Source organism: Dufourea novaeangliae, unplaced genomic scaffold (assembly GCF_001272555.1).
Source record: "Dufourea novaeangliae isolate 0120121106 unplaced genomic scaffold, ASM127255v1 scaffold96, whole genome shotgun sequence".
NCBI lineage: Eukaryota > Metazoa > Arthropoda > Insecta > Hymenoptera > Halictidae > Dufourea > Dufourea novaeangliae.
The window spans coordinates 1415503-1442532 of NW_015373974.1; the positions used below are offsets into that span (position 1 = coordinate 1415503).

Genomic DNA, 27030 nt, shown 5'->3' on the forward strand with positions numbered 1-27030 from the left:
CGAGTTATCAACATTTCAATCCCCTCCTTACCTATACGCTTCCATTAAAGATAGGAATGTCATAATAGATCTTGAATTGAACACCCTTTGTGTCACGTCATAAAAACAAAAATTAGAGGTTTATATCCATAAACCACTGTACAGTCCACTACAATGTTCCAAAAACACTTTTCTGTAATACTATGTCTCTCGAACGAGGATTCAGTTGCACAAGGGTGATCATTTCCCTGGTACAGATACATCGGTTACAATACAAGTCTATCTGGTGATCCCATAAAGAATGTGGCTTTTCTGAGAATGGAATTCGCAAAGAATTTATATAATTCAACACCATTGTTTATCCTGCTTGAAGTATAGATCATCTTCAATACACGGATCTTCAGATAATGTTGCATCGAAACTTAAAATGCTTCAATTATTACAAAAAAGGACACTGCATTACTTATATGGGATCATTTGATATCCACTCGCAGCACCTCATGCTAAAAATGCATTAAAAAAATACGTTGGTACTATTATTATTATGGCATTCTTCAAGGTGTACAGAGGAGCCAAGGGTGCTGAACACCAGAGGCGTTCGAACAAGAGAAAAAATAAGATATAAGTTGTTTCGTTGAGAAGTATGTGACTGTAGAACGTACAGCTTTCTAGGGGGGGGGGGATTTTATTCCACTCCCTCGAGATCAGACACCACAATGAATTCCCTCGAACAATGTGAATTCACTCCACTAAGTTCGCTTCTTTTTTCTTTTGTTTTCTGTTTCTTAAAAAAAAATTGGTAAAACTTAAACGTCTACGCGAAAGCCGACAGGCGTTTTTATTTGGGAAATGAAAAAACTTATTTACAGGGACTATACAAAAAAAGAAGGGGGGAGGAGTGTGAGTGTGTGTGTGCCTTAAACGACGCATCTTAAAAAAATAGAATTAACTTACGGATTAAACTTAGAAACAGACCCTAAAATACATAGATTGGTCCCACGTCTATATCTCTTTCTTTTTTTTTTTTTTTTTGTTGCGTTCCGTCTGCATTTTCTTCGAGTGAAACAAAATGGGGTAGGTTAGCTGTTGTACACCTTAAAGTGATCTCCTACCAGAACGTATGTGTAATGTGTGTGTATACACGAGAGACGAAGCTACTGTACTCTGGGCGCGCTTGTAAAAACTAGTTTGTAAAAAAAGACTACACTCTACATGCGGTGTTATTATTTACAGATCGCGAAACTACACTTCAACGCTTTTTTCTATTATTTTTGTTTAGAATATATGTTCCTGTGTCTTCTTCCTTTCTCTCTTTCTCTCATCGCGTGTAAACACCCAAGAGAAACGTCAAGTGGAGAAAATACCATACAAGAGTGTCAGAGGTCGCGTGAAACGTGTTGTCAACTATTTGGTCCAGAGGACTGAAGTATCCATAGGAGAAGTTATTTACAGAATTTTACAGCGAACAAAGGAGAATATTAACGCCACAAAAACTGATCTGTGTTTTGTAAACTAACGAAAACAATCTACACTCGTGACTCTTCCCTCGATTTTTCTCTGATATGTAGTCCCATCGTGACACAATTTCCAAGGTTTTGTCACGCTGCTGTTAACCCATATAACTGCCACGATACTGGATAGCCTCAACATTACAAAAAAGGGGGTTTATAACCACGTATTATTCCATTGGAGTTCAAGTGAGATTAACCTTAAGGAAAAATTATTTTTCAATTTTCTATCGGTTGTTTGGGTTGCATTCTTACCAGTGGTGGCAGTGTAAGGATCAAGGAAGCATACATTAGCTTAATGAACATCTTAACTGGTACGAGAAAACAGAAAAAAGAACAACTGTAACATGTATGTACACTGATATGCAAACTTTGCTTCTGATAGGGGAAGAAATGATGTAAGGGAAAGACCTCCTACCGCTTGGTTTCGGAGTTACTGAAATTTATGCGGAATTAACATTTATTCCAGTGCATGTATTATCAACTGGTAAAAGGCTCTTCCCCTACGTCACTTTTTCCCCCAGTGGAAGCCGAGTTTGAAGGTACATATACATATGTGGTCGCTGTCTAATTTAAAAGAACAAAAATATAAGAGAATAATTACACATTCGACGCGAGAGTCGTTTAGCTCCATAGGCCTAATAGACCAAAATGAACTCGATGAATGTGTTTTCGACGTTACGTTTAATAAAAGCTACGAGAAAGGACGGAGAGAGAGAGAGAGAGAGAGAGAGAAAAAGAAGAAAAAATAAAATACAGAAATGCAAAGAACGAGAATTATACCGAAGCGTTGTCGGGAACGCAGAGAAGATATTATATTCTTGTTTAAATCAGGTATACGATATATTCCCAACCGCCCCTTTTTACTACTGTATTTAGTATATGCTACAAAATTTTACAAAATTCCGATCATCCCCTATAGCTGTCGCGATTTTTGTACTCTCTACTTGTCCTCGTTAATATTAATATGCGAAAGTCTAAGTAACTTCATTTCACTTATCCGTCAGGTATACAAAAGAACGCGGGAAACATTTACAATTAATTGCTTCGTAGTCCAGCAATGTGTAAAAAAAAAAAAAAAGGTATATAATACATCAGTCTGGCCAAGACGCTGACCAAAATACTTATCGACCCTTAAAGTAAACCACTAACGTACACGCTCCTCTTTTTCATTATACTCGTACAATTTTTTTGTTTTCTTAATCTCCTCGTCCGGATCACGAGCTACGACCATGTATATACTATTTTCTCGAAGTCGTGGAAAACCAGTTCTCGTCAACTGTATAAAAAAAATGTGTCCTTTGGAGGAGCACTAGGTACCGGGCTGTGTATCTATGTTTCAATTTAAAACAAAAAATAACTGAAGAAGTTTTGAAACAGCGCACATTGTGTAACTCTGACAATGTCCGAGAGGAAAATAATTGACACGCGCGATTATGAATTTCATGAATAAAACGAAAGTTTAACACATCCACGACAGAGGATCCACCGATCAGGAATCTAAAACTGGTAACCGAAAATGCGTTTCATTTAACTGTCACTTCAAATCGCCATAGGATGGTGGTTTGTAGTATGCAAAAGGTTATGTTGTCGACTGCGGTTACCAGATTTAAATATTTTCCTTATTTTGGAATTGAGGGGCTCCAGTGGAGAAGCTACAGATGCCACATCTATGTCGGTTTTTAGCTTCTTGCACCATCAATAAGCCCTAACCTTACTTTTTCTAAAAAGTGATGGTGTAAATTTATAGTATTATCGCATGTTGCCCTCTTGTACAAAGCCCCTCAATTACCAATAGTCGTAAAAGTGTCACAGATAAAAAGATAAAGACCGGCTACATTCCATCCGAATGTAGAAGTAAAGTAAAATGTCGCCCCCCTGTTCCTCTCGAGGAAAGACTCCTGTGACTAACCACTCGTGAAGATTCGTCCAGAAGCTGTTCGGACCTTGGTGTAAAAAATTATAACATCATGATCGAATGTTCCGGTACAAAAATAGAAAAAATGTGCAAGCTTCGTGGTAAAATAACATTTATATTACGGCCAAGCAGCTTCTCGATGATCTCCTGGACCACAAGTCGTATTTCTACAGGCACAGGAGTCCTTCCAGCTCCGTAGATTTGCTCGATTGTGTTATTTACACGTGGACAGAAAATCGATAAATGTACACGTATACGACAAACCGTACGGAAAATTCATTGAACAGAACAGAAAAGGGGCTGACAGACACCTCCATTAAGGAATCTCCTTAACGATCATAACGTATACATACGGTGTCAACTGTCTTCCTCTCTATTTTCCCTATAGATAGATTCACGTTCTCGCCGGCTCGTGTTATGTCGATGGATACATATACATATATATATAAAACTAGAAATTTAAGAGTCTTACTTAACCGAGCCTGAGTTCAATCTATCTTAAGGAACGAGCCATTACCAGCCCCAGCTCGCAGTAAGAGAGGAGTTTTTCTCCTGGACGTGGTCACTGGTTGATACACGTAATTTCCCTGTATCGCTCCTGTTAACGTCTTCTGCCTCTTCGTGCTCGGGCTGAGCTCGTACTCGAACGCTTCCTGCTTCGAGATGTTCAGCTGCATGTGCAACGCCTCCTTATTGTCCTCTATGTCGATCTCGTCGTACAGATGCTCCACGATATCGATATCACAGTCCTGGCTGCTCTCGTCGTAACTGTCTGTCACAGAGTTCGCAGCTATATGACTGTGAACGGACTCGTCGTAGGTCGTGCTCTCCTCGACCGCCTCGTCACCCGAGCTTTCAGTTTCCTCCGACATGTCCCCGCTGCCAGCATACTTCATTTCGCCTCTTTCGAGGAGCTCCAAATGATCTGGACAGATCATCGCTTTCTTGATAGCCAATGGATCCTTCCTGGACCATTTCTGCACCTCCTCGTCCATTTTCGCCACTTTCGCCGGATTTATCGCCCACAGGCAGCCCTTCCTCTGGTTCCCATTCCCAGCTGGCTTCTCGATCTTCTCGAAACACTTGTTCAGAGACAGATTATGCCTGACCGAGTTCTTCCAGCCGTTCGGCGCCGTTTTGAAGTACGGGAAATGCTCGCTGCAAAGAGGTTATGTTAAGTTAGTCGCCTTGAATAAACAGAATTTCGTACGGTGGCCTTTAAAGGTGTAAAAATTCGTCTTCCGCGGCATAAGAGAAAGATCTCCTACCACTTGGTAAATTTATTTCAAGTATTTGTTTACCTGCACCGCTGAATAATGTTTTTAATTTTGTTTAAATTTGACGCTATAAACTTGAATTCAGAACATTTTCCCTGTCAAAAGTTTAGGCTCAATTATTTAAAAAAAACGTAAATAATGCTGGAAAAAACATTTGTAAAATGAAAAATACTTTTCTAGGAGTAAACAGAAAGACTCGATTTCATGGACTTTTGTCTAAGATTGTACCTCCGATACATCCTTAATAATATTCTGAATATTTGTTGATAACATTTTGAAATTTTCAATCGACAGTATTGGCGACAATGGTACAAGGGGTAGTTGAGAGGTACTGATAGAGGGGTGAGGAAACGTGGCGTGCTAGTTAAACAAAGAACCGCGCGTGGCACTTTCTATGGGGACTGTACTCATCTGGCCGTGCACCTGGTGCTATGTGTGTGTGTACGTGTGTGTGCAAGAGCCCCATACAAAATGGCAGTTTCCCCCCCTGTGTAACCTGGGAATAAAGAAGGGACGACAATACTTTCTCTCCCCCTTCGTGAGCTAAACAACCGTAGGGCTCTCTTCGAGGCCAGCCCCTTGTATCCCAGCCGACCGAATGGTCGAAAATAGGCGAATAGGTCGAGCGAACGCGTCAAATAGAAATCTTTTTTAGGCTTCTATTGTTCAGCCAGCGTATCAAAAATCTATTAATCACGCTTCAACCCTCTCCCCTCCAAAGGGACTCTGTTTTCTTCCATCTTTTTTTCTCTCAAAACTCGAAACATTTGATCCTAACCTTGTATTCCACACGCCTCGACATACCGGTCATTTGCTGCACCAATGGCACAGCTAAAGATTTCCAAATTTACCGATTTTTCAACTCTATTCCTCTGGCTTCTGTGGACACTTACCACATGAAATTATAGATCTCTGACACGGGCAGAGAGCCGGTCTGACTGTTCTTCAACGCCATGGCGATCAGACAGGAATAAGAGTACGCTGGTTTAGGGTACGCCTTGTCGTCGTAGTCGGACAGATCGAACTCCTTCTCCCGTTTCATCACTGCTGCGACCGTGGCAGTCGTTCCCGGGCTGACGTGTACATTATTATTGTAGATCTGTTTCCGTAAGTGTTGGGACGTTTGGCTCGGACTTTGCAGCACCTTGAAGTTCTGTACCCTGATGCTCTGGACACCGTTCAATTTCGGGGTGGTCGTCTGTGGGGTCCTGGCGAACTGCGGTGACGTGGTCTTCGCTGTTGTTATCGCGACCACCGTTTTCGACTTGGTCGGCGTCACCGGTTTCGCGATCTCCTGCTCGTCCTCGGTGTCATCTTCCGTTTCCGTGATGTCGTTCTCGTACTGCTCGGTCTCGGTGTCGTTCTCGATGTCCTGCTCTTGCTCGTTGTCGTTCTCGTTCTCGGTGCAGCTGCCAGCCTCGTTCTCGTCCTCCTCGTCGTCGTCCTCCACGTCGATCCTCTCCTCCTTGATGTCCCTCTTCGGCGAGAACGCGAAATGCCGCCTGGCGTTGCTCGGCGTCGGGCTACGGACCGCAATGTGCGGCATCACCGAATTCGGATTCACCATTATGGAGGCAGCGTCGCCGCCGCTCAGATCCAAATTGAAGTTGCTGAAACAATAACCACTCTTGGTCAAAAGTTGGACAGGTATAGATAACCTAAATTCTTTGGATACTTGATGATTGTGAGGTTAGGAGCTACAAGTGACAGATGTGTCAGGCATCTGAACCTTATTTGTAACACATTACTGACTGGCAGTCTATTAATTTACCCTTAGATCAGGGGTAAAGGGAAGAACAACAGTTGGACAGAAGTTGGACACTTATAGATAACCTAAGTTTCAGGGATGCTTAGTGATCGTGAGGCTGGAATCTACCAATGACAGATGTGCCAGACATTTGAATCTTATATTTAACACATTACTGGTAGCCTGTTAATAGACATTTAAGTTCCAGTGCTTATAAATGAGAAGCCTGTTAATTTACCCCTAGATCAGTGTTAAAGAAGAAAGCGACACACTATTTTATTAGAGTTCTTGCTGTTCTTCATGAATATATGTGGCTACTGTGATTTAACTGTTTATCTAGTAAGTCTATCAATAATAATGTGTTTAACAATGAAATTTGTAAACACCTGTTTGAGCTGTTGCTGTTCCCGTTCAGCAAGCTGGTGGACCCGAACCATCCGCTCAGATCGTTCTGGCAACCGATCGGATCGTCGTCCATCTCCAAGGTGGACATGTCCGTGAAATTGAAGCCCAACTCAGGGTGACCGCCGATTACGCCCTCGATCTCGCATTTAATGTCCACGTCCAGCATCTCCTGGAGGGACAGACTGTCTGTGCCGAGGTAGTAATCCATCGTGAGCCAGGGGTCCCTTGACGGTCCCTGATCCAGCCCAGTACTGTGCCTGCTCTCCGTATCCAACATTCACCTGGCTGAAAAATTAAAAGTCACACCCCGATGAGACCAATTTGGTTCCTACGGAGAATCTTTGGGTCAGGAGTCTGTCTACAAAAGCTCTGGAGTCTCGGAATATACAGGGTGTCCCACGTAAGTGTGAACTTCGCATAAAATTGTGTTAAACAAAACTTGAACTATACTTAAGTGTGCATAATTTTTGTAAATCAGAATTTCTTTACTTCTATTACCTTCTTTTTCATTTTTTTATTAGAACCAGTAGCGACAAATCCAACGACTATAAATACGTCACAAAGAAAATATAAATAACGTAACAAAAATGGTATAGTTTCATTTACAAAACAAAAGGTAAAAGCAGGTAAACGTAGTTCAACTTTTGTCTGACACAATTTTTCGGTAAAATTCAAGGAGATTCCAGAAATTTCGGGGACACCCTGTATATTACCCAAACACTGATGTTAGGCTATAAATATTGGAACACAAATATTATTCTCGATTCTGCAGTACATACGTGAAGGGGAAAATGAATTTTTCAGGGAATATAATCCTTGAAATGAGAAAAAAAGGGGGATCCTTTTGCAAAGAGCCCCTCTCTGTTTGCTGTATTCATGAGAATTGCTTTATTGGGTCGGTCTCTCGAAATATCGGTTTCATTAGAACTTGCTGTGTTCATCGATCATTTTCACACGGACGACTCCCCCATCCCCTCTCTATCCACTTTAATATTCAGCCTGCGCGAACTGCAGTTTGCAACTCGGCGGGTATAGGCGGCTCTGAGTTGTACGCTAATGAAAACGCGGTTGCAGGAGTCAACGGTCCGCAATAACGTGTATATACTGTGATTCGCGTCGCCGTCGAGACTGATATATTTGCAATCCATAACATTCAATGCATAAACAAACGTTGTTTATTTAAACTGAACAAAATGGCACCTTTGACATTAACAATTTTATTTATAGAATACTATTCTACAGGCAAACTGAATGCAAAAACAGTTAGATAAATAATTTACTAGAACTTAATATTGTTCCTTCTTAATTCTCTAATGGTAAAGTCCGGATCGTATCCGACCCAAGTTATAGTTTCTCTTATGCTGTGCTCGCTCTATTTTTTATTATTCTCGTTTTAAAACATTTTTCATTATTTAGTAAACATTTAATACTTATATTACTTTGTGTTGTATAACTCAATTATTATTCTTTATTATACAAATAAACAACAATACAAGTTCAAGATACAAACTTCTTTTTACCCGTCTAAAAATACCAAAAAGATCTCGGATGGGATCCGACCCTAAAACCCACCTCACCATTCGAGGGTACACAATTATCCCTTCTTAATAAAAAAAAAAAAAAATCATAACAGAAAAAAAGAATTTTATTTTCCATGTCTACGAAGGTAATATCCACGAAAATCTGAAGTCAGTACACTCTCAGTACCTCTATCGACAATTTATATTATCCGAAGTCAATATTTATTTACCTAGAATTTTCGAAAATCAATTTTCCCCCCAATTCATCCCACGAAAAATCTCGACGACTTTCTCCTATTTAAAGGATCATCCTCACAATTTCCTGTGGCAAGGCCAATAGATTCCTCGACCGTGTCCGTATATACGCGGTGACCTCGTGATCACGCGCACCACCACACGGTATATAACGTGCGCCGATGTGTGCGTACACCGAGAGTGTGCACGAACGTGCAACGAGGGTCTTGAACCCACAACCGGCTTGTGGGTGTGACTGACTCATAGTACTATAGTCGATTTACTATAGAAGCGCGTGGACTCTCGTAGTATTTCCCCCTCCCTCCCTCGCCCCGCACCACACCAACGACACACTCGTGCCTCCCCCCACTCCCTCCCAGGCGAGCTCTTACCTATTCCACGGCTTCCCTCTTCGTTCCGCGCGCCGAACCCCCGCCCCCTCATACTTTCCGCCCCGCCCCTCCGTGCCCTCCGCCACCCGATCGTGTGCTTGTCCGTGGCTCTCGCGGCGAACGGACCCGTAAGGAAGAACCACTGTACCACCGTTGCGCTCTTTGATCCTTCCTCTCTTGGTTCCGCGCGCGCTGAGCCCTCGGCCACTGCCGTAGACTCCCGTGGTCGGTTCCCTCCGTCTCTCTCTCCTACGCGTTTTTATCCGACAACCCTTTTTCCACGTCTGTTTCTTCGAACACGTCTGTGATGTGTCCTATCCCCTCCGTACCCTCGCCAACCCAGAGACTCCTTGCCTGGCGCTCGATGATCCTGTGGAGCTAATGACTGCACCCCCCCCCTCCCCCCTCAACGTTACACCTTTGTTCTCCTAGCGCGGATCTCGAGGGAGAAACGATGTTTATTCTGGGCGTTCCGTATACTGGATGAATCTTCTTTGGGGAGAAAGAGATCCTGGATTCATTTTGGTATTCTAAGATTCTTTTTTAATGTATTGAAATTTTGGATGCGTTGGTGTTAGGAGAAATTTTAACACTCGAAATTTTACGACTGGGCCAAGAGTGCGCTGCAAATGGCTCTCACGGGACGATATCTCCTCGTGTCACCTGGTGCCTCTCTAAATGTCGTCTGAACATCACCTAAAGCAAACCAGACGATCCTACAGTAATGCCTCGATGAGTGCGACGTACTCGGGTCCACTCGAAACTGGAAACGTTTTTAGCCCCTAATAAATTTGTTTCTTGTCCGAAACCGAGCCTCTGCTAGCTTCTGTTTGCTCTGTTTTGATTGGGTACACTCGTGTCGCGTTCATCGAGGAATCACTGTATTTGGAGAATTGTCCGCTAATTAAACGCTGCTTCGAGCCAGCCAAATGACAGGATCTTGCGAGAGCCCTATCGAGACGTAAGTTTTCGTCGAATCTCGAGGATCCGTTTTTCGACGGCTGAGGGAAATAAAATCCACGATGATCTTGACTCGCCTGAATCGTCTACTCGTGTAAACCGAACGGTTCCTGACTCGCTGCAGCCGCGAACCCGGGTGCTGTTTTCACGGACTAGTAATCGCAATGGATACACGTCGCGATCGGAGCGTAACGACGGTCTCCAATTACCCCTTCGTTCGCGTCGTGAGAAGCCCGCCACCGTGCTTTATATACGATAGGTTCTCACGATACGGGATCTAATATTCCCGGATGAGCGATGCAATACACCCGTAAGACTGACGATTTAGGGGAGAAGCACTGTTTATAGAGAAAAACAAAATGGCGGACAGTGAGCCAACTTGAATTAAGAATTAAGTTAATTAATAAGACATCAGAATGACACTTCCTAGCAGGGCAGGATTAAAATTCTTGGGACCTGCGGCCATCAAACCTTCGAGGGTCCCTTTGCTTGAAAAACGGCTTGGAGTTTTTCTAATAAAACGTACAATAAAATAGAGTCTTCAAACATTGAAATTTAATTCTAAATAAAGTTAAATATCATTTAACCGTTTGCTCAGCAGGAACTACATTTAGTGTAATTCCCAAGTATTTCAAAAGGGAAATAGTAAATGAAGTTTCATTCAATTATTTTTTGGACATAAATCAAGGGCCCTGAGACCCCAAGAACCCTCCACCCGATCTGGCGCTGCAGTGACCCTAATTGCCGCAGCAAATGGTTAGAGATGCATGTACACGATATCTGTGCATTCCATTTTGCCTCGAAGTATATACATTCAAGCGTTTCCATCTGTCCGGTTCTAAATAACGGCGCCGAAAATCCTGCGCGCGGGCGCGTCTCGGGAGAGATAAATTACACACTGAATGGAAATTCCAGTCGGGGCCAGAGGGGGTATGGGTAAAGAAGAAAAAAAAAACGAGCAGCAGGAAGCTCTCGGATGAAGGCAGGAAGGAAAAACAGGCCAGACGTTTGATGCAAGCGACCAGACGTCTCTGTCTGCGCGGGGGGCTGGCGGATCGCGAGCTCGCGTGAAACGTACGTTTCTGGCGGCCGACGCGACGACGATGCCAGACTCAAAAACAGACGAAAATAAAGCGGCCAAGGACCCAAGGTTGTTGTCCGTGCCTGGTTTCGCGAGTTGAAAGACCGATTAGCAAGCGAGACGGGGACTGCAAGCACTGACGCATACTATCTACAAATAATACAACGTTGGACGTGCTGTTTAATTTTCGCCCCGCCGGTGGGCGGGTCATCTTTGACCCGTGTTTGTATTACAAATACAGAGAAGAGAATGTATTCCCTAGATATCACATGCATTATGGATTTAATCTAATTTGAAAGTACGTGTAATAAAATTTCACGTACGGATCGATAGTGACCCAGCATTCGGCGGACGCGGCCTTACGATCGAAGAACAATGATCATCCCAATCTGTAAGCTTTCCAGTTACGGCCCTGGGGCCGCCGTTCAATGTCTTTGGCGAAAACTTGACCGCGAGGGACGCACACAGGCGAAACGGACCTTGAAAAAGAATGCTCGGCTTGCCCTGTCGTAATAATATCGCGCGGGGGGTATCAAATGATCGTTCCCGACGAGAAAACGACCGGGTTCAGTCGGTGGTCGTCCCAGAAACGCGAGAAATTCGACCACCAGCCAAAATCAAGACGGGAATAATCGATTTTGTCCGATGACCGAGTTAAGAGCAGAAAAAAAAGAGTGGGTATACCCAAGACACCATTTATGTGACCCCAACTGGCCGAAGACGATGGGATTTCAGTTTCCTGATTGAACTTTTAAAATCGAAAACATTGATTTTCACTTGAATCAACCAGTATTAAAGAAAGTATCTAGCCTACGAAACACTCTAAAAAAAAAAAACGAGAATTCTCTGATAGGTCAAACACACTATGTGGAAAGACCCCTTTAGGCCCAATAATCGAATTGTTCATCGATATTTCAGGATAAAATAAATGGGCTTTTACTCTGCAGGTGGCCATCTGCTGGAAAGACAGAGGGCCCCGAAAATTGTATCTGGTTCATGCAACAGGATAATCTTTCCACCCCCCCCTTCCTGTACCCGGTTGGCTCCTCTTCAGCTCGAGTTCCGAGAAGGGTCCCCTCGAGCGACAAACGATCCTTGGACGACCCCGGGCAGCAGCCTATTCAACCTGAAATCCTTCGCGGGACATAAAAGGGTCCTCCCTAGAGACGCTCTCCTCTGCTACCTCTATTTCGTCCTAGTCCGAACTGTACCCAAGGCTTCTCGATTCAGAATTAACTTATCTTGACCGATCGAGGACTTCATGACTCTTCTTTGGACCCAGGACCAACCTCCTCCCTTCTGGGGCGTTCAAATAATTCTTACGATTGCCTTCCTGGCCACATTGGACATCAGACACGAAGACTAAATATTCTACAGGATGTCCCAAAATAGTTGTAAGTCCTCGAAACGGGTGATTCCTGGGGTCATTTGAAACAATTTTTTCCTTAGCACCACGGAGCAGTTTTTCGCTAAGGAAAAAAAAATGTTTCGAAGCACCCCTTTCAAGGACTTACAACTATATTGGGACACCCTGTATAATTTTTCCGAACAGAACACAAACACTTTGGCGATTGTATTCACGAACGGGTCACCTGTGACTCGGCCACAGGCACACGGGGGCTCAAAAGAGAATACAAATAGGACAGAGTTTGAGCAGTGATATACGTTAATAATTGTGTATTATACAAAATGCAAGAATGTCTACTGAACTCCCGACTAACCAAAATACCTATTCGACGGATAATTTTGGGTCCGTTGCTGAAAGTCGGAAGAAAGCGTATTTTTCCCTTGCCCCTTTCTCATCGGCCAGGCCCGTTTATCGGTCCCATCTCCCAGCCGCGGACGTTTCGTCAGGTGTTCCAAGAGGCGCGCACAGCTGCTGCGCCCTGTGGCCAAATGCGCGCGCGCACACACTGTTACAAAAGCCAGGCGGCGAACGCGGTGAAAGGGAAATCTCTCGTCGATTGTTGGTAACAATGTCTAGTAGAGTTGTGGGCCTCTATTTAACCCTTTTAACCGGGAAACAATGCGCGCGTTCACGCCCTGTTGCGACTATTACAGACTTCTCTCGATTATTGTCCCGAACTCGGGACCGCGCCAGGACAATAATCTTGTAGGGAGAAATGCTTCAGACCCTCGTAAATTCGTTTTTTGTTTTTGCTCGAGGTGAGGGGATGACGCCTGGACAATAATCTTGTAGGACAAGCCGGACAATAATCGAGAGGAATCTGTTTCCAACGTTCGTGGAAATGCATGCACCCTCGCTCGAATGATTCCTACCAGGGACTTCTACCGAAACGTAAAATACAGACTCCTCTCGATTATTGTCCAGCTGTTATCTTCACCACTGGGTGTATGTTATATTTGGATTAATCCCTGTGTGCCTATGGCCGGGTCACGAAATTCTCCGAATAAGTATTAGATCGAGCAAGATAATTAACGATTATTTTTCGAATAATTTATTCTGGATAACGCACAAGCCTTCTTCGTAGTAGATCATATTTCCACTCTCATGACACTTACGGGGTACATTTACACTCTAATTGCTCGCGTAATGTAGGATAATTTAGTATCCCCAATACACGACAAACAGCGATGCTATCTCGACATACTTTAATTTATTTCGTAGCAAAAAAATAACAGAATGGACGTACGGTTGGAAAATGAGCGTCTTTTTTTTCATGGAAACAAGGAGGGAAGCCACAAGTCGGGGCCCGATCGGACGACGGTGGTAGGCCTCGCGTGCGCTTAAAACGCTGGGTTCTCTTTGTGATCGCGGCCGGAGAACCGGTTTGAATCGCGCGGAACCAAGGGGCCTTTATGAAGTGAGTCGAATGTGAATCGTGTTTCGTCTAATAAATGGACTTTTCTACGGTCGTATCTCGCTAACGACGAGGCCACGGTTTCGAGGGGCCCGTTGGTGGGCCCAACACCGGTGACACGATTACTGGACCCCAGTTGAGGCCATTTATGTTATGAAAAAAAAAAAAAAAAAAAAAAAAAAGGGGAGTCACCAACTTTATATAAGTATATCATCGCGTACAACGAAATACCGTGACGTAACGTCGGGCGATTTTACATGGACTCGAACGAAAATGGTACTTTTCACTGATTATGCCAACGTGATAATTCTGAGACAAGTTCATATATTTGATCGAACTAACAATATAGGATGTTTCGCGATGAAAGTAAAAAATGAAAAAAAAAAAAAAAAAATGGTAGTTTTCACCTATCATTCTAATGTGATATATTCTGAGACTTTTTGGATTCGAGGTTCATCTATTCGATCGAAGTAACGATTTTCGTGACGAAAAAAAATGGCACCTTTAGCTTAACATGGCAGGGGAATACCTTCACGTTATTGTGCAACCTCGTCCACAGTCAGCTGCGGTAAATATCATCGTGGGGCTGTGTCTGCACCTGGATTTTCTTGCGTAGGGTCTGTCACCCCTCTTGCTTCGACCCTTCTCCTCTACCGATGATGGAAATTCGACCTTCGACTCTAATCTAGCCATCGATGGAACATCACACAACCCCTGAAAAATTCGCCACCGTTGAACTTTCGAACGAAATAATTAACGAGACATGGACCGTCGTACCGGGAACGATATGGCCGTTTTCAAATTTATGCCTTCCTAACTCCGTCCCCCATTGTTCCTGCGTGCCATTCTTGGAAGCAGGTTTCTTTCCCAACAAGCGGACCCAAGAAAAGGGAAAATTCCCCCATCCCCTCCACCCCCCTGCTGGAACGAATATATACAACCCAAGCTGGGTCAGGTTTTTACCGTGTTTTCAGGTACAGGTGTAAACCCTGCTGTCCCTTTCTTCACGAAACTGCCATTACCGGCAGGTAAGAAAGACGACTCGAAACGTGACGAACGGGCGGAAGTCTTTCCCGGCAGGTAGCCGCACGAATTCTTAACGTGGCGGGCCAATCGCCCGGGGCTTTCTCGTCCCTGGACGCTTCCTGCCAATTTATGCCTTTTTTCCCCGAGAACCCTCCGTCAAACCGCTTCAACGGCCAGACCATGTGTTGCAGAATGAAAAACCACAACGAAAACGTTCTATGAAATTTTCTTGTACGACCTACCGTTTTCGAAAAAATCACATACAAGTGAAAACCCTTATCCTCGGTTGCTCCCAAGTGGATCATCTCGAGAACCGTAGGTCCTAGGACGAAAATGGTCAGCACGTTTCTGACGTATTTTTCGACAATTGATTTACCAAGATTGGAGGCCGGAAAACACGCTGAAACTCGAGACGAAATTCGTTCCCCGTTAATTATTTCGAGGATTTAACAATTTCGTTTCGCGGACTCCGTGAAGGCGGGAGAACGTTACGGTCACGGGCCTGTTAACGTTCCAGGAGAGTAAACCGACGTTTCGGTGCAGAGGGGAGGGGTGTGTATGAACGTGTAAAACGTGCATACGTCGAACCGATGGTTTCACGGTCGCGAGGACACGGGAGGCATCGCGTGACGCATCTTTTCCCATGGTACCTTACCGACCACTTCCTCCAAGGGAATACACGTTTCCGCCGATGATGTTCGTGAACCTGGACTCGGAGTCTAGGAGCACCGTCCCCCAGTGCTGTATCTGGCGTGTTTTGTATGCAAATCGGGTACATAGCTCTGCAAACAATTCGATCGAGTTTCCCTAGATTTTCCACAAATTCCTCCAATTCCAATTACAAAGATCGACTCCAATCGGTTGCAAAGTCCTAAGTCCTAATTCCTACTTCCAAATTCTGCTTTCCCACTTCTTAATTCCTGATTCCTTAATTGTCGGATTCTATTAAGACTATGCCTGGGTCTATTGCGACCCAAGTTTTAAAAAGATTCATCTATATTGCCAGCTTATAACAATCCAATGGATTACACTAGGCCGAATACAAAGAAGAGCAATTCTCCAAGATACAAATTCCAAAATATATTCAGGGTCCAAACAGACCCGGGACTATCTATACACGAAAATATTTCAAGATCGTAAAGATCAAAATGGTGACAAAATTCTCGTATCGTAATCGAAAAAAAAAAAGTGTAGTTAAAGATGGAGAATAACAGAGCAATATCGGCGCGACTGAATCGCTCGAATTTCGTCCGGGGTTGCAAGAGGGGGAGCCTGTGCGCTCTCCGGATCTCGCGATGGACCAACCGTGTGGCACGGGGGGCGGCCCCTCTACCCGTGCTTTTCGCCCCGAGTATCGATCTGATATACCCAGCCGGGGCGGTCTCGACCGATGTTTGCTACGAGGAGCCGCGAGAGTGTGTGCGCCCAGCCGCCTCACGTACACACACTACGCTGTCTGGAGGTGAAGTGGAGGGGGGGAAAGGCTCGGTTCTTGCCAGCCGCAGGCCGTTTGAAAACTCAACCGAGTTTGTTCCTCCTTCCTGACACGCTTTACGGACAGCTCATGTGTCTAACGATAAGGTGGCTCACGCAAATGTTTAATAATTATAAATCTAGTTAAAAATTTACCAGAACATTCTAAAAAGCTTTAACTTTCGATTGCTATAAAAAAATTACAAGGTCAACGATGGAATTATTGAAAAAGGAATTTTATAAAAACTTCTTTTTTAATACGATCCTTATGGAACTGTAGTTGATACTGAAAAGTTAATCACTTGTTATTTAGTTACAAAAAATGACGTTTCCAGAAAAAAAAAAACTTTCGAAGGGGTCACACTTATATGAGACACCCTGTATAGGCGGGACATTTCGGGAGTGAGAGGATCGAACGCGGAAACGTACACGTGGGCCGCGGCGCGAGCCTAGTGTGGGTAAATTGGCGCGAAAAAATGTGTCCCCTCTTCACGATGACGGTTTGTCCTCGCAATTACGAGCCTCCGTCGCCACGACGGATCGGGATTAATTAATCTCGACCAGACTCGTCTCTACGTATAATTGTACGAATTTTCAGTGACCCTGCTTCGTTAATTGAGACATCCACGAGATGGAGAATCGACTCGGTGGATAATGTTCGAAGAGAATACGTTAGACAAGATGGCGACGTTCACACCAGTTGGTAATATTTTCAAACTAGGAGAATAGACTTGCGCGAAAAATTGAGATTTTCATGAGGGTCTATTCGATTATCAAAAATGTCCGTCTTCTGAAGGTTAAATGATCTTCGATTCTGGCGCAATTCGAAAAATGTCGCGTGTTCAAACTAAATGGCACGCAATTTTACATAATACCAGACAGATACTCAACAAAAGCGCGCTGTTTTCTCTGGGCACACACGTAAGTTTTGTTGCGTGCCGGGACCGAAGAGGATCGATCCGAAATCTCGATTAGATCCGACCGCGATACACAACGGCCCCTTTAGAAAATTGAAACACGAATTTCGGGGCGGGATAATTACGCGGTGAAACCTTTGAAAGAGGTATATATATATAGAAAAAGAAAGAAAAAATGACAGCAGGAAAGCTTTCAGCGGGAACGACCGTTAACACGTTTGAAATTTTGGGCGCGGGAACGACCGTTACACGCTTGAATACTCTGTCCCTGAACATTATCAGAGTTTACAAAGGGAACGATCGTCGAACGGAAAGGAATACCAAGGTTTTTGGGATGACTGTGACACCATCAAACGTGATTTACATCCTTCGAGTACAGACTCGACGATGCCGGTGACCGGGTCAATGATGACCCATAAGCTACAACACGTTAAATAGTTATTTCGGTACTGTCCGAATGGTTTAAACTTGTATTCCTCGATGGGTCACCATTGACCGGTCATAGGAACCCGAGGATTGAGAAGAAAAATTGTTGTTTAAAAAAGCGTAATAGGGTAAACTAACCAATGAGTGACCGAATTGTTGAATTTCTTGGTTTTGAAGAAACTTAGTTGTATAACCTTGCTATACGACACATTTTCATAACTTATTACAAGATTATACGTTTTGGACAAGTCTATAACAAGTTTGCATAACATTTCGCATCTCATTATTATTCATAATGGCATAACACTTGATGGATAACATATAAATTCCTATATAACACGAAGAGACAGTTACGTAACATCATGTTATATAACATTTTTTTTCTCTAACAAGTTTTATAACTTTGCTATGCAACATGTTATGCTATATAGTGGAGACGCAGCTTAAGCCCCCCCCCCTCCCCCGCGTCAAGGGAGAGCGTAATTTACCAAACTTTTTTTACGGCTCCCTTTCCACCGTCTTCCGACAGGCGGACTTTCTAACTCGTCCCGACAGAGACACACACATAGAACATCGCCTGGGCATTCGTTACGGAACAATTGTGCGAATTAAATGCTCACCTCGAACGATCCTTCGATAAACAGCAAAAGGATGGAGGAGTAGGAGCGTAGAGAGTAGAGGCCCATTGTTGGGCCGCAACATCCGTAAAATTATGCTAGAATCTATTTTCATAAGATATTTAACCCCTTGCCTCACGATTTTCTTGACGTCTGCAGTATTACTTTGTTGGCTGATAGTTTCCCAGAAACGAAAGGAATTCTATATACATTGCATCCGTATATTTACTTCTAAAATATTAAATATTAATACCATAAACATGGTGTTTCACTTCGGCTCAATGAAAACGAATAATGTTCATATTTACTGTGTCGATTTCGAAATCGTTAAAAAGGAAAAAAAAGTTATACCTCAATTGGCATACGATAAATTTGAATCTTTTTTGACCCAGTTACGTTTTCAATCGAAAATATGAAATAATGTAAATTATTTGACATAAACAAAGAATCGAAAATGGTTGTTTGAAAAAAAAATAATAATTGAATGTTAATATAAATTTGTTGGTTCGCTCCTAGTATTTCCCACGGTAAGACAAGGGTTCTCGATCGAAGGAAGGCGAACCTCAAAATGTCCAATTATTACGTTTCCTGGAGCCTCGACATTCAACGGCACGAGGAAGAAAGAAAAATACGACCACAAAAGGGCCCCCGGTAGTCGAACCATGCGCCATTGATTCAACGCCGAAGAATCGACTTTTCTTCGCTGGGCGGCACGAACAAAAAAAAAAAAAATAATAAAGAAGACAAGAAATCCAGCAGCGCGTTTGCGTGACAAATAATTCATTCGTGACTAACTCAGAATTCTTGGATCAAATCTTCTGAGGATCAAATGGACCGTGAATAATCAGAAATTTAATTCAGAAATAAAATATTCTAAAATCATCGATTTCAGCTATTCTGTACTTGTGTTATTTCACAATAACGAATGTATATGATAAATAATTAAAAATTTAATTTAAAATAATATTTTATTTAGAATATAATCCTAACTAATTATTTTAAATATAATTCTAAATAAATAAACCGAATTAGAATAAATAAAATACCTATTTTAGAATGATTAATTACAGGTATTCTATACCAAGAGCCTCTAAAGCTCTCCCGATGAAGGTTAAAAGTCCCTCGGATATTTCAAAAACAAATAAATAAATAAATGCTTGTCCGTAAATTCGAAATAAAATTCTCCGGGCTCTCTGATTTCGCTCGAGCCCGCGTCAAATATTTCCTGCGGTGGGCATATGGCGAGGGGTAGGGTTCCCAGAAATTTCCCACGGTCAATAGCTTTCATGGCGGTGATGCTCGACGAGTGGCTCGAGGGGCCTCTCTCTTCCCCCCATCCTTTCCCCTTCTGTCGCTCGTTATTCGCAACATTTTCGAAAAACGTCCCTTCCGGGAAGGGGCGTTTGGAAAACCAATAAATCTTGCGTGGAACGATGCACCGTTAGAGGACACGAAAAATTACGATGGGAATCGATTATAATTCCTCGAAACGACTGGAGGCGCTGGCTCCCTAAACCGAGGGAATCGACATCACAAGGAGAACCGTGGATCCTAATCCCCGGTTGAAAATGGGCTCCTTTAATTATCTCCTCCGTACCCCCTCCCCTTTCCTTAGTCCGTTGCCATATCGATTACCCGCTGCCATTTCGGCTAGGATAATTTCAGGCGAAATTCCGGAACAGATATTGTGCACAATAAATCGACGGTGAAAAGAATCGTAAAGTTCGACCACTGATCGCTCTTCAATGACTAGACCCGTCACTGAAAATATGTTCCTGTCGTAAATGTTGTAACATCGAGCCGGGAGTTGTAAAACCAACGATTGCTGAAAAAATATTTAAAAAGTTAAAATTGAAAGAATGGTATTCCAAAATAATGTAAATCCCATCATTCCTGTCGTACTTCCCACCGGGCGCCATTTTAAAAATTTTATTCTATGCACCGTTGTTAAATAACAGTTCACCTGGAACGGATCTCCCTAAAAATGTTCCGTTTGTCGACGAGAACACTCCCGAAGTAAACAGTGGTCCCATACTAATTTATAATTTTTAATAATTTTAAACGATGTAAAAAAAACTCAAGAGTTCTACTTCCAGAAATCGATAACTAATTTATTCGGATCTCACTATATGAATTTTCGGCTCCGTAAAAAAAGAAACATTCGTTCATTGACTAGCGAGTCTGCATTTATCCTTTGGGGTTCACGAAAAAAGAATGTCTACGAAACGCCGTGTAATCCTGCCATATTCTATCATTCGAAATCGAAACATGAGGCGCCTCGGCTAACCCCATATCTCGAGCAGAAAAAACAATAGCTGTCTTTCTCTCTCTCGGCCACCGGAAACGCATATTATATCGGATAAGGTTTCCGCGCGATGGATGCGCTGCTCTCTTCCCGCCGAAAGTTACACGTTACGTACGTTACGAACGTCCACACATACGTCCCTCTCGGCGGCTAGCTATACCCAGCAATGAATCACTCATTCAGAGGTTCGATTCGTCGCACGGCTGCGTGTCCGTGGCCGGTCGACGCCGTCGGATTGTTTATTCTCGCGTACGCTCGACGGAATAATCGCCATGGTGATGTCCCAAGCACACACACACACACACAGCTCGTATCCCTCTCACGATCCACAAAGCGCGGCAAACGTACGAATATCGCGAGATATATACAATATCGTAACAAAATACCGGTAATGTAGAAAAAAAAAAAAATTTTTTTCGATACACATCTTTCAGATCCGATTACTGTTCATGTATACTGTGTGTGTGGGAAACATCGAGTAAACAAAAACAGAACTGACGTGAACTCACGAATGCGTCGTAGTACGGTACGTAAACGAGGCGTAAAATGGAAAAACAAAAGGGACAACAGAGAGAGAAAAAATGAAGTTAGCATCGCGGATCGCCCCCCTTCGAGGATATATATGTATATACCATGTACACTACCGCTCGAGTCACTTCGTTTCGGGTATATGGCGGGCCGGTGGCAAGCGGTTCGTAGAATGTTTTTTTTCTCTCTCTAACCAGAATTTTCACGGCGAGAATCGCGGTACAGGGCGTCTGATAAAACGTGCACGATCACTTACCGTGTGTTCGACGATCCTTGAAGCACGTCGTCCTCCTGTCGTAACACCACTTTCACACATATATTTCACGGTTGGGACTCGCGCGGATTTTCGGCAGCGCGGCGCACCATGCATGAACGGAACACCGAGACACGGGGGCCCCCTTTACGGAACTGTGAAGTAACGTTGACACGGCTGGCTCGTGTGAACAAAGACCACGCACGATTTCAAATCCCTACGCGTTCATTGGCCCGGTCCGGTCACGTGACACCGTCGAGTGCGCGCCTATTGGCCGGCCGGCCGGGATTCGCGAGGACACTTTGAACGATGCAACGACGATGCACATGGCCGACAAAAGGGATGGCCACAGGCGACGGGATTTTTTTTCTTCCCTTTCTTCTCTATCGCGTTTGATTCGACGAACACCACCCGAGTGTATTTTGTCGCGAGCAGAGAGAGACAGAGAGAAATTTTTCCGATCGTTCGCTACGAATAACCCCGAGATCCCGTGTGCACCGGCCTTGGTACGCGCCGCTCGATTGACAGAAACACACCCGTGTTTTCGCCCTAACCTTCCCCACTCCAAAATGGCCGAACCCAAGCTACGCCCGAGAAAACCCGTCACGGTGGCTCGCGGTCGTGTTATTTTGTATAGGGAGTCGATCGAAAATATTGTCGGAATTTTTTCGAATCGTTTCCCGTCGAAACACACTTTAACTTTGGCAACTGGAGAGCAGGACTGATTGACACGAAGGATCGTAGACACCGGACGAGTCCATGGTTTCGCTGGAGGGGAGTACGGCAGCTTCGTTCAAGAATGAACCACCGCGATAATGGCGGGAATGTAGACACGCGCGAACAGATTTACACGAGTTTGCCGCGAGAAAATCTTTCCCGGTCACACACACGTCTACTACACTGTTTTTCTACCGGGATTGCTCGAAATCGCCGCGGGGAGTCTGTTTTTTCGCAGTAAATCATACGTAACGTTAACTTTCCGATACCACCGAGGTCAATAGACGTGTTCCCATATCTACATCCTTCCATTATATTTGTTTGAACTCTGAATAAAAATATATATAATTACCACGGATCACTCACCGTTGTGGCAGTTTCCATAAAATATATATGATTTAAAAAAGAATGAAACAATTACATATAAACAAGTGTATAAAATTTTTACAATAATTCGTTGATTTAGCATGGCACTTGAGTCTCTATTACTAAAGTGTGTTGTTTTTGACTTAGAAAATTGAATCTCAACCAGCTTCTTTTTGTACAATTAAAACACCTCGACTTAAAAGAGTCGCAAAAAATATTCGATAAATACTATTTTCTTGATATACCTTCTCTGAATTTGTTCAAACGGTCCCATCAATGTTTTCGTTATTTAGTGGACAATCTTTTTTTTTCTTTCAACTTACTGTTACCCAATTCGCCTGTTACTTAATATACGATTGTAGGTTTCCATCTTCTTGTAACAAGCAATTAAATTGTATATTTAACGATTATAAACTCTGAACTTTCTACAACGTTCTTAAAACTCTATCTGGAATATTTCAGCTTCAGATATTAATATTTTAACGACATATATTAATATGTTGTTTCTCATTCAACCTTTCCCCTTTGCTCTTTATCTACTGTTGATGCTTTTATCGCTTTTTATCTTATAGCTTTGGTTCGTTCAAGACACTGTGGACGTATTTTCATTCAGTTCATTGGCCGTTTAAACGTCGGCCACCGCTGGTATTATGTTCATGTATATTTCAATGCCTTTCAAGTAGGTATCTTTGTTCAAATACTCGTCGTGATCGTGGAGGAGAATTTTCGTTTTGTTCATGGGTGAAAAACCAATCGCTGGAATTCCGACCTGGAACACAAATGAAGGGAACTTTACTTTTGGGAATTGTATCGTGTACCTTTATATCAAGTTTCTTTTAACATTGATGCAAACAAATTGGAGTGAAAAGATACGTACTTCTCGCACATAGCGACTGTCTGTTCCACCGGGGAAGATTCCAATCTGCAAAGTTATTCCCAAATCGTCGCAGGTCTTCTTAAAAGCAACCCAATAAGGATTACTGTCATCTAGCTTCGTGTTCTCGATTTTCGGATTCTTTTGTTCAAACGAGTACGTAACATTTTCACCAGCTTCCTGACACCATGTCTTGATCATCGCTTCGAACTCATCGTGATCAACAGAAGGATCCAGACGAATGTCGAAGACAGCAGACAACGTGGTTGGTACAACGTTCGTTTGTATGCCACCCTAAAAAGAATATAACATAAAAAGATTAGCATTTCGCAGTACATTACCCTTGCATTGTATCATATTGACAGTACTTATGTTGAGATCATGTTAATAAATATGTGTGAATCTATCAAAATACTTACTGCGAAGTATAATTTTTCTAAGGGTACAGACATACAGAAAGAACAATTTCTAAGTAATTCAGTATCGTTTCTGAAAGGAATTTCAAACAAATATCTACCTTCAACTGCGTTAAGTTAATAGATGTAACATCACCAGGAAGGAGTTTAGGATTTGCCATCTTTTTTTTTTCTTTCGTTCTCAAGTCCATGAAACGGTCAATTATCACTCTGATCTTTTCGCCAGCCGTGTTGTCCAACAGAAGGGATCCATGTCCAGGAGTGCCATTACACTCGATTTCTACATGCCAGATGGATCTCTCGCCGTAGAACATGTAGAAACATTCCTCAGGTGAGGCTACACCTTCGTCCAGCGCGAAACCAACATTCAGATCCTGGAAGTCCTTGGTGTGCACGAAATCTTTCATGCCAAGAACCCCACCGATCTCTTCGTCAGGCACGAACGAAACGTGGATCGTTCTCTTCAACTGTTGTCCAGCCAGTTTCATTCGACGTATCGCTTCCAGGTACTGTATTCCGACGCATTTCATGTCCTGACTGCCACGGGCATAAATGTTCCCTTGCTCGTCCATGTGAGCGCTGAACGGCGGATACGTCCATTTCTCCTGAACGTTTCATTTCCATTAATACCGTGTGTCATGTGATATCTTCACAATTCTTTAATTTTAACATTAATATACTTACTTCAAAGACAGGCACAACATCCATATGACTGTTCAGAAGAATCGATGTTTCCATTGGATTCGTGCCTACCCATGTGAGAACCACAATTGGTTTGTTTGGGTGGGCATAGTAGACTTTAACGGGCAAGTCAAGGGACTTGGCTTGTTTGCGCAGGAAGTTGACACAGTCATCTGTAAAAAAGAATTCCAAGTTAGTATTATCTCAAGTGGAAAAATAATTATATGTGTTTTTCCTAGTTAGCTATTAAGGGTAGTTATCTCTGGAGTACAAGATGATACAGAAAATGTACAAGTCATGTACAAATATTGACACATGATGTACAACTTGAAGTATTATCAGATAAGAGGCATGTCGTTTCACATGTAAGGAGCTATTGTACTTTATCTTATCATGTGCAAAGCTCGGAATTTCAATCTTATCAAAGAATATTCATAATTTACAAGCAGACATTCAATCATCGTGAATTTATAATAGCAGCTTGCCTTTGCAGTTAGCATTGTCATGTTTCTTAAAATCGAATGAATACAAAATAAGAGGCAAGGTATTTTTGTAGGACTTGAAATTAGGAAGCTTTTCAGCAGCATCCACACAAGAAGAATCAAAGAAAGCATGGGAGCATTGAGAAACAAATGGAAAGAAGAAAATACCACTACATAGATCTATTTTTGTAAATAATTGTGTAACAATGAATATTAGTTTTTCCATATGTAAATAGACGTTTTTAAAATATATGTTGCTCCAAACTTGGTTTTGTTTTTCACCATGAACCCTTATCTCCCGAAAATCTGACGCAACAGAAGCAATCAGCTGTAAAAGTCTTGAAGCCTACGAAAAACACTTCAGAATGGAAACGAAAAAAAACAGTTCCTCCGTAAATCACCGTTGAATCCACGCTGCAAACGTCTCGAACACCTACGTGACCCACTGTGTAGTGATTTAGGTCACCCACGGCTCGTTGCTGGTTGGTCTAATTTACAAAATTCTTTTCCAACTGCACCCAAGCTCGAGAAACTTCGCCGGCCCGTTACGAGCCCCACTCACGTCTCGAGGAAGTAAAAGGAAATGCAAAAATAAAAATAAAATTTCGCCAGGCAGGGTGGGGCATGGCAATGGCTGGATAGCGTCTTCGACGCTACGAACCTCTGTTGCTGGGAGAGATCGAAACGTTCGCTGGCTCCCCTGATACGATACAACAAAAATTATACGACTTTATTGCACATGCATATGCAAACACAACGAACACGCACATACATAAACCACAAATTTTTTTTTTTTTAAATTAAGATCCACGAATATTGTTCAGGTGTTTAGGTCTGATTCACCGTTAGATTGCGAATGTACCCCATTGAAACTGTCACAAATTCACGAATATACTGTAATGAAACACATCTGTTGAGAATTCTACCTTAAGAGTTCCAAGTAGACACAAAAACAGCTCGTTAACTGCTTCATGAAACTTTACGCTGTTCCAAGGAATAAAAATGCATTAAAATCACAGTGTACAATGATCACGGATTTTAAAGTGACGCGGGAGCTCAGGAAGCGTACATGGACGTGCCTGTAAACGTAATTCGCTTAACGAGGAAACGAGGGACCCGACCCCATTCGCTCCGGTGTACGCAGTGCACACGATTTTCACCGTGCATGATACGATATGACAATTTCAGTCGAGATGTTCGTTGGAAACTATGAAAAATAGGATAAAGAATAGTACTCACTGTAGTCGATGTCCGGCTGGACGGACGGTATACGCAGGTACTCGCGAAAATTTTCTACAGCTGTTGCGTCCAGCTGAGCCTGGGACGACGGGGACATTGCGTGACGGATGGGTGCCTGGTGAATCGCCGCGTCGGACGCCGCTAGCTCGACTGTCACACAGCAGACGGCCGCCGTTCATCTGCTGTGGGCCAATTGCCGCTGATTATCAGCGATCACGTGGTCCACGGCAGATCAATCGAATGCGTTGGAACGTGTTGGGCGGGTACTGTTTGAAACGGGGAAACACGATGTGACGTAACGCAACAGATAAGGTGAATCGGTGGAGTAAAAAGATTGTGTGCAATTAACAAATTAAACGGTAGATGTGTATATACAGTGAACGTGAAAATTAAGTACACATCTTAGAAATGTGAGGGTCGAGTAATCCTGTAGCATCCTACTGGTAGTAATACAGTTGGATATGATTTTCATAACATTTTCGAGAAATTCGAGATATTTGGAGCTTTAACCCACGAAAATTTATTAAATATCGTTGAACGTGGTAAATGTATTATGGTTTAGGATGGTATGGCAATCTCTGGGTGTAGAAGAGTTGCTCTTTATTCATAGTACTGTGGAGAAATTTGGATATTTTGGTATTTTAAAATGAAATGACCCAAAATATATAGCGAAGGCGGTTTAATATCGTTTGAAATGAATCCCATACTTTCAAAGTTTGTACTTATTTTTTACTCTCACTGTATATACCCGAGGCAATTCATCTCGATGGACGATCTGTTAAATAGATGGTATACCACCGATTGTGTAACAGTATACGGGGGTATCGCGAGTATAATACAAGGTCGAATATAAATTGCAATAGGCCA

General features: G+C 42.9%; 2 protein-coding genes across 2 annotated transcripts; both read right to left on the reverse strand.

Annotated features, from left to right (window-relative positions):
* Nucleotides 1-3725: 3725 nt before the first annotated feature.
* On the reverse strand, nucleotides 3726-21751 carry LOC107187009. The gene is made up of 4 exons (XM_015574997.1): nucleotides 21392-21751; nucleotides 6816-7119; nucleotides 5576-6292; nucleotides 3726-4563 (listed from the first exon to the last, which is right to left on the reverse strand). Exons 2-4 carry the CDS (start codon nucleotides 7109-7111, stop codon nucleotides 3894-3896), a joined length of 1683 nt encoding a protein of 560 aa, XP_015430483.1. The 5' UTR covers nucleotides 7112-7119; nucleotides 21392-21751; the 3' UTR covers nucleotides 3726-3893.
* Nucleotides 21752-22402: 651 nt separating this feature from the next.
* On the reverse strand, nucleotides 22403-26299 carry LOC107187001 (aminoacylase-1-like). The gene is made up of 5 exons (XM_015574990.1): nucleotides 26164-26299; nucleotides 24446-24615; nucleotides 23863-24366; nucleotides 23349-23639; nucleotides 22403-23240 (listed from the first exon to the last, which is right to left on the reverse strand). The coding sequence occupies exons 1-5, from the start codon at nucleotides 26258-26260 to the stop codon at nucleotides 23097-23099; spliced, it is 1206 nt and encodes a 401-aa protein (XP_015430476.1). The 5' UTR covers nucleotides 26261-26299; the 3' UTR covers nucleotides 22403-23096.
* Nucleotides 26300-27030: the final 731 nt, after the last annotated feature.

What these genes read in the sequence shown, in the direction of transcription:
- LOC107187009 (XM_015574997.1), bottom strand. Translation starts at nt 7,111, where the DNA reads ATGTTGGATACGGAGAGCAGGCACAGTACTGGGCTGGATCAGGGACCG. An exon ending in AACAGCAACAGCTCAAACAG is followed by an intron (nt 6,293 to 6,815) that starts GTGTTTACAAAT and finishes TTATTGTTTCAG; the next exon opens with CAACTTCAATTTGGATCTGA. An exon ending in GAGATCTATAATTTCATGTG is followed by an intron (nt 4,564 to 5,575) that starts GTAAGTGTCCAC and finishes ACCTCTTTGCAG; the next exon opens with CGAGCATTTCCCGTACTTCA.
- LOC107187001 (XM_015574990.1), bottom strand. Translation starts at nt 26,260, where the DNA reads ATGTCCCCGTCGTCCCAGGCTCAGCTGGACGCAACAGCTGTAGAAAAT. An exon ending in CCAGCCGGACATCGACTACA is followed by an intron (nt 24,616 to 26,163) that starts GTGAGTACTATT and finishes TCTTTTTTACAG; the next exon opens with ATGACTGTGTCAACTTCCTG. An exon ending in TTAACTTAACGCAGTTGAAG is followed by an intron (nt 23,640 to 23,862) that starts GTAGATATTTGT and finishes TATTCTTTTTAG; the next exon opens with GGTGGCATACAAACGAACGT.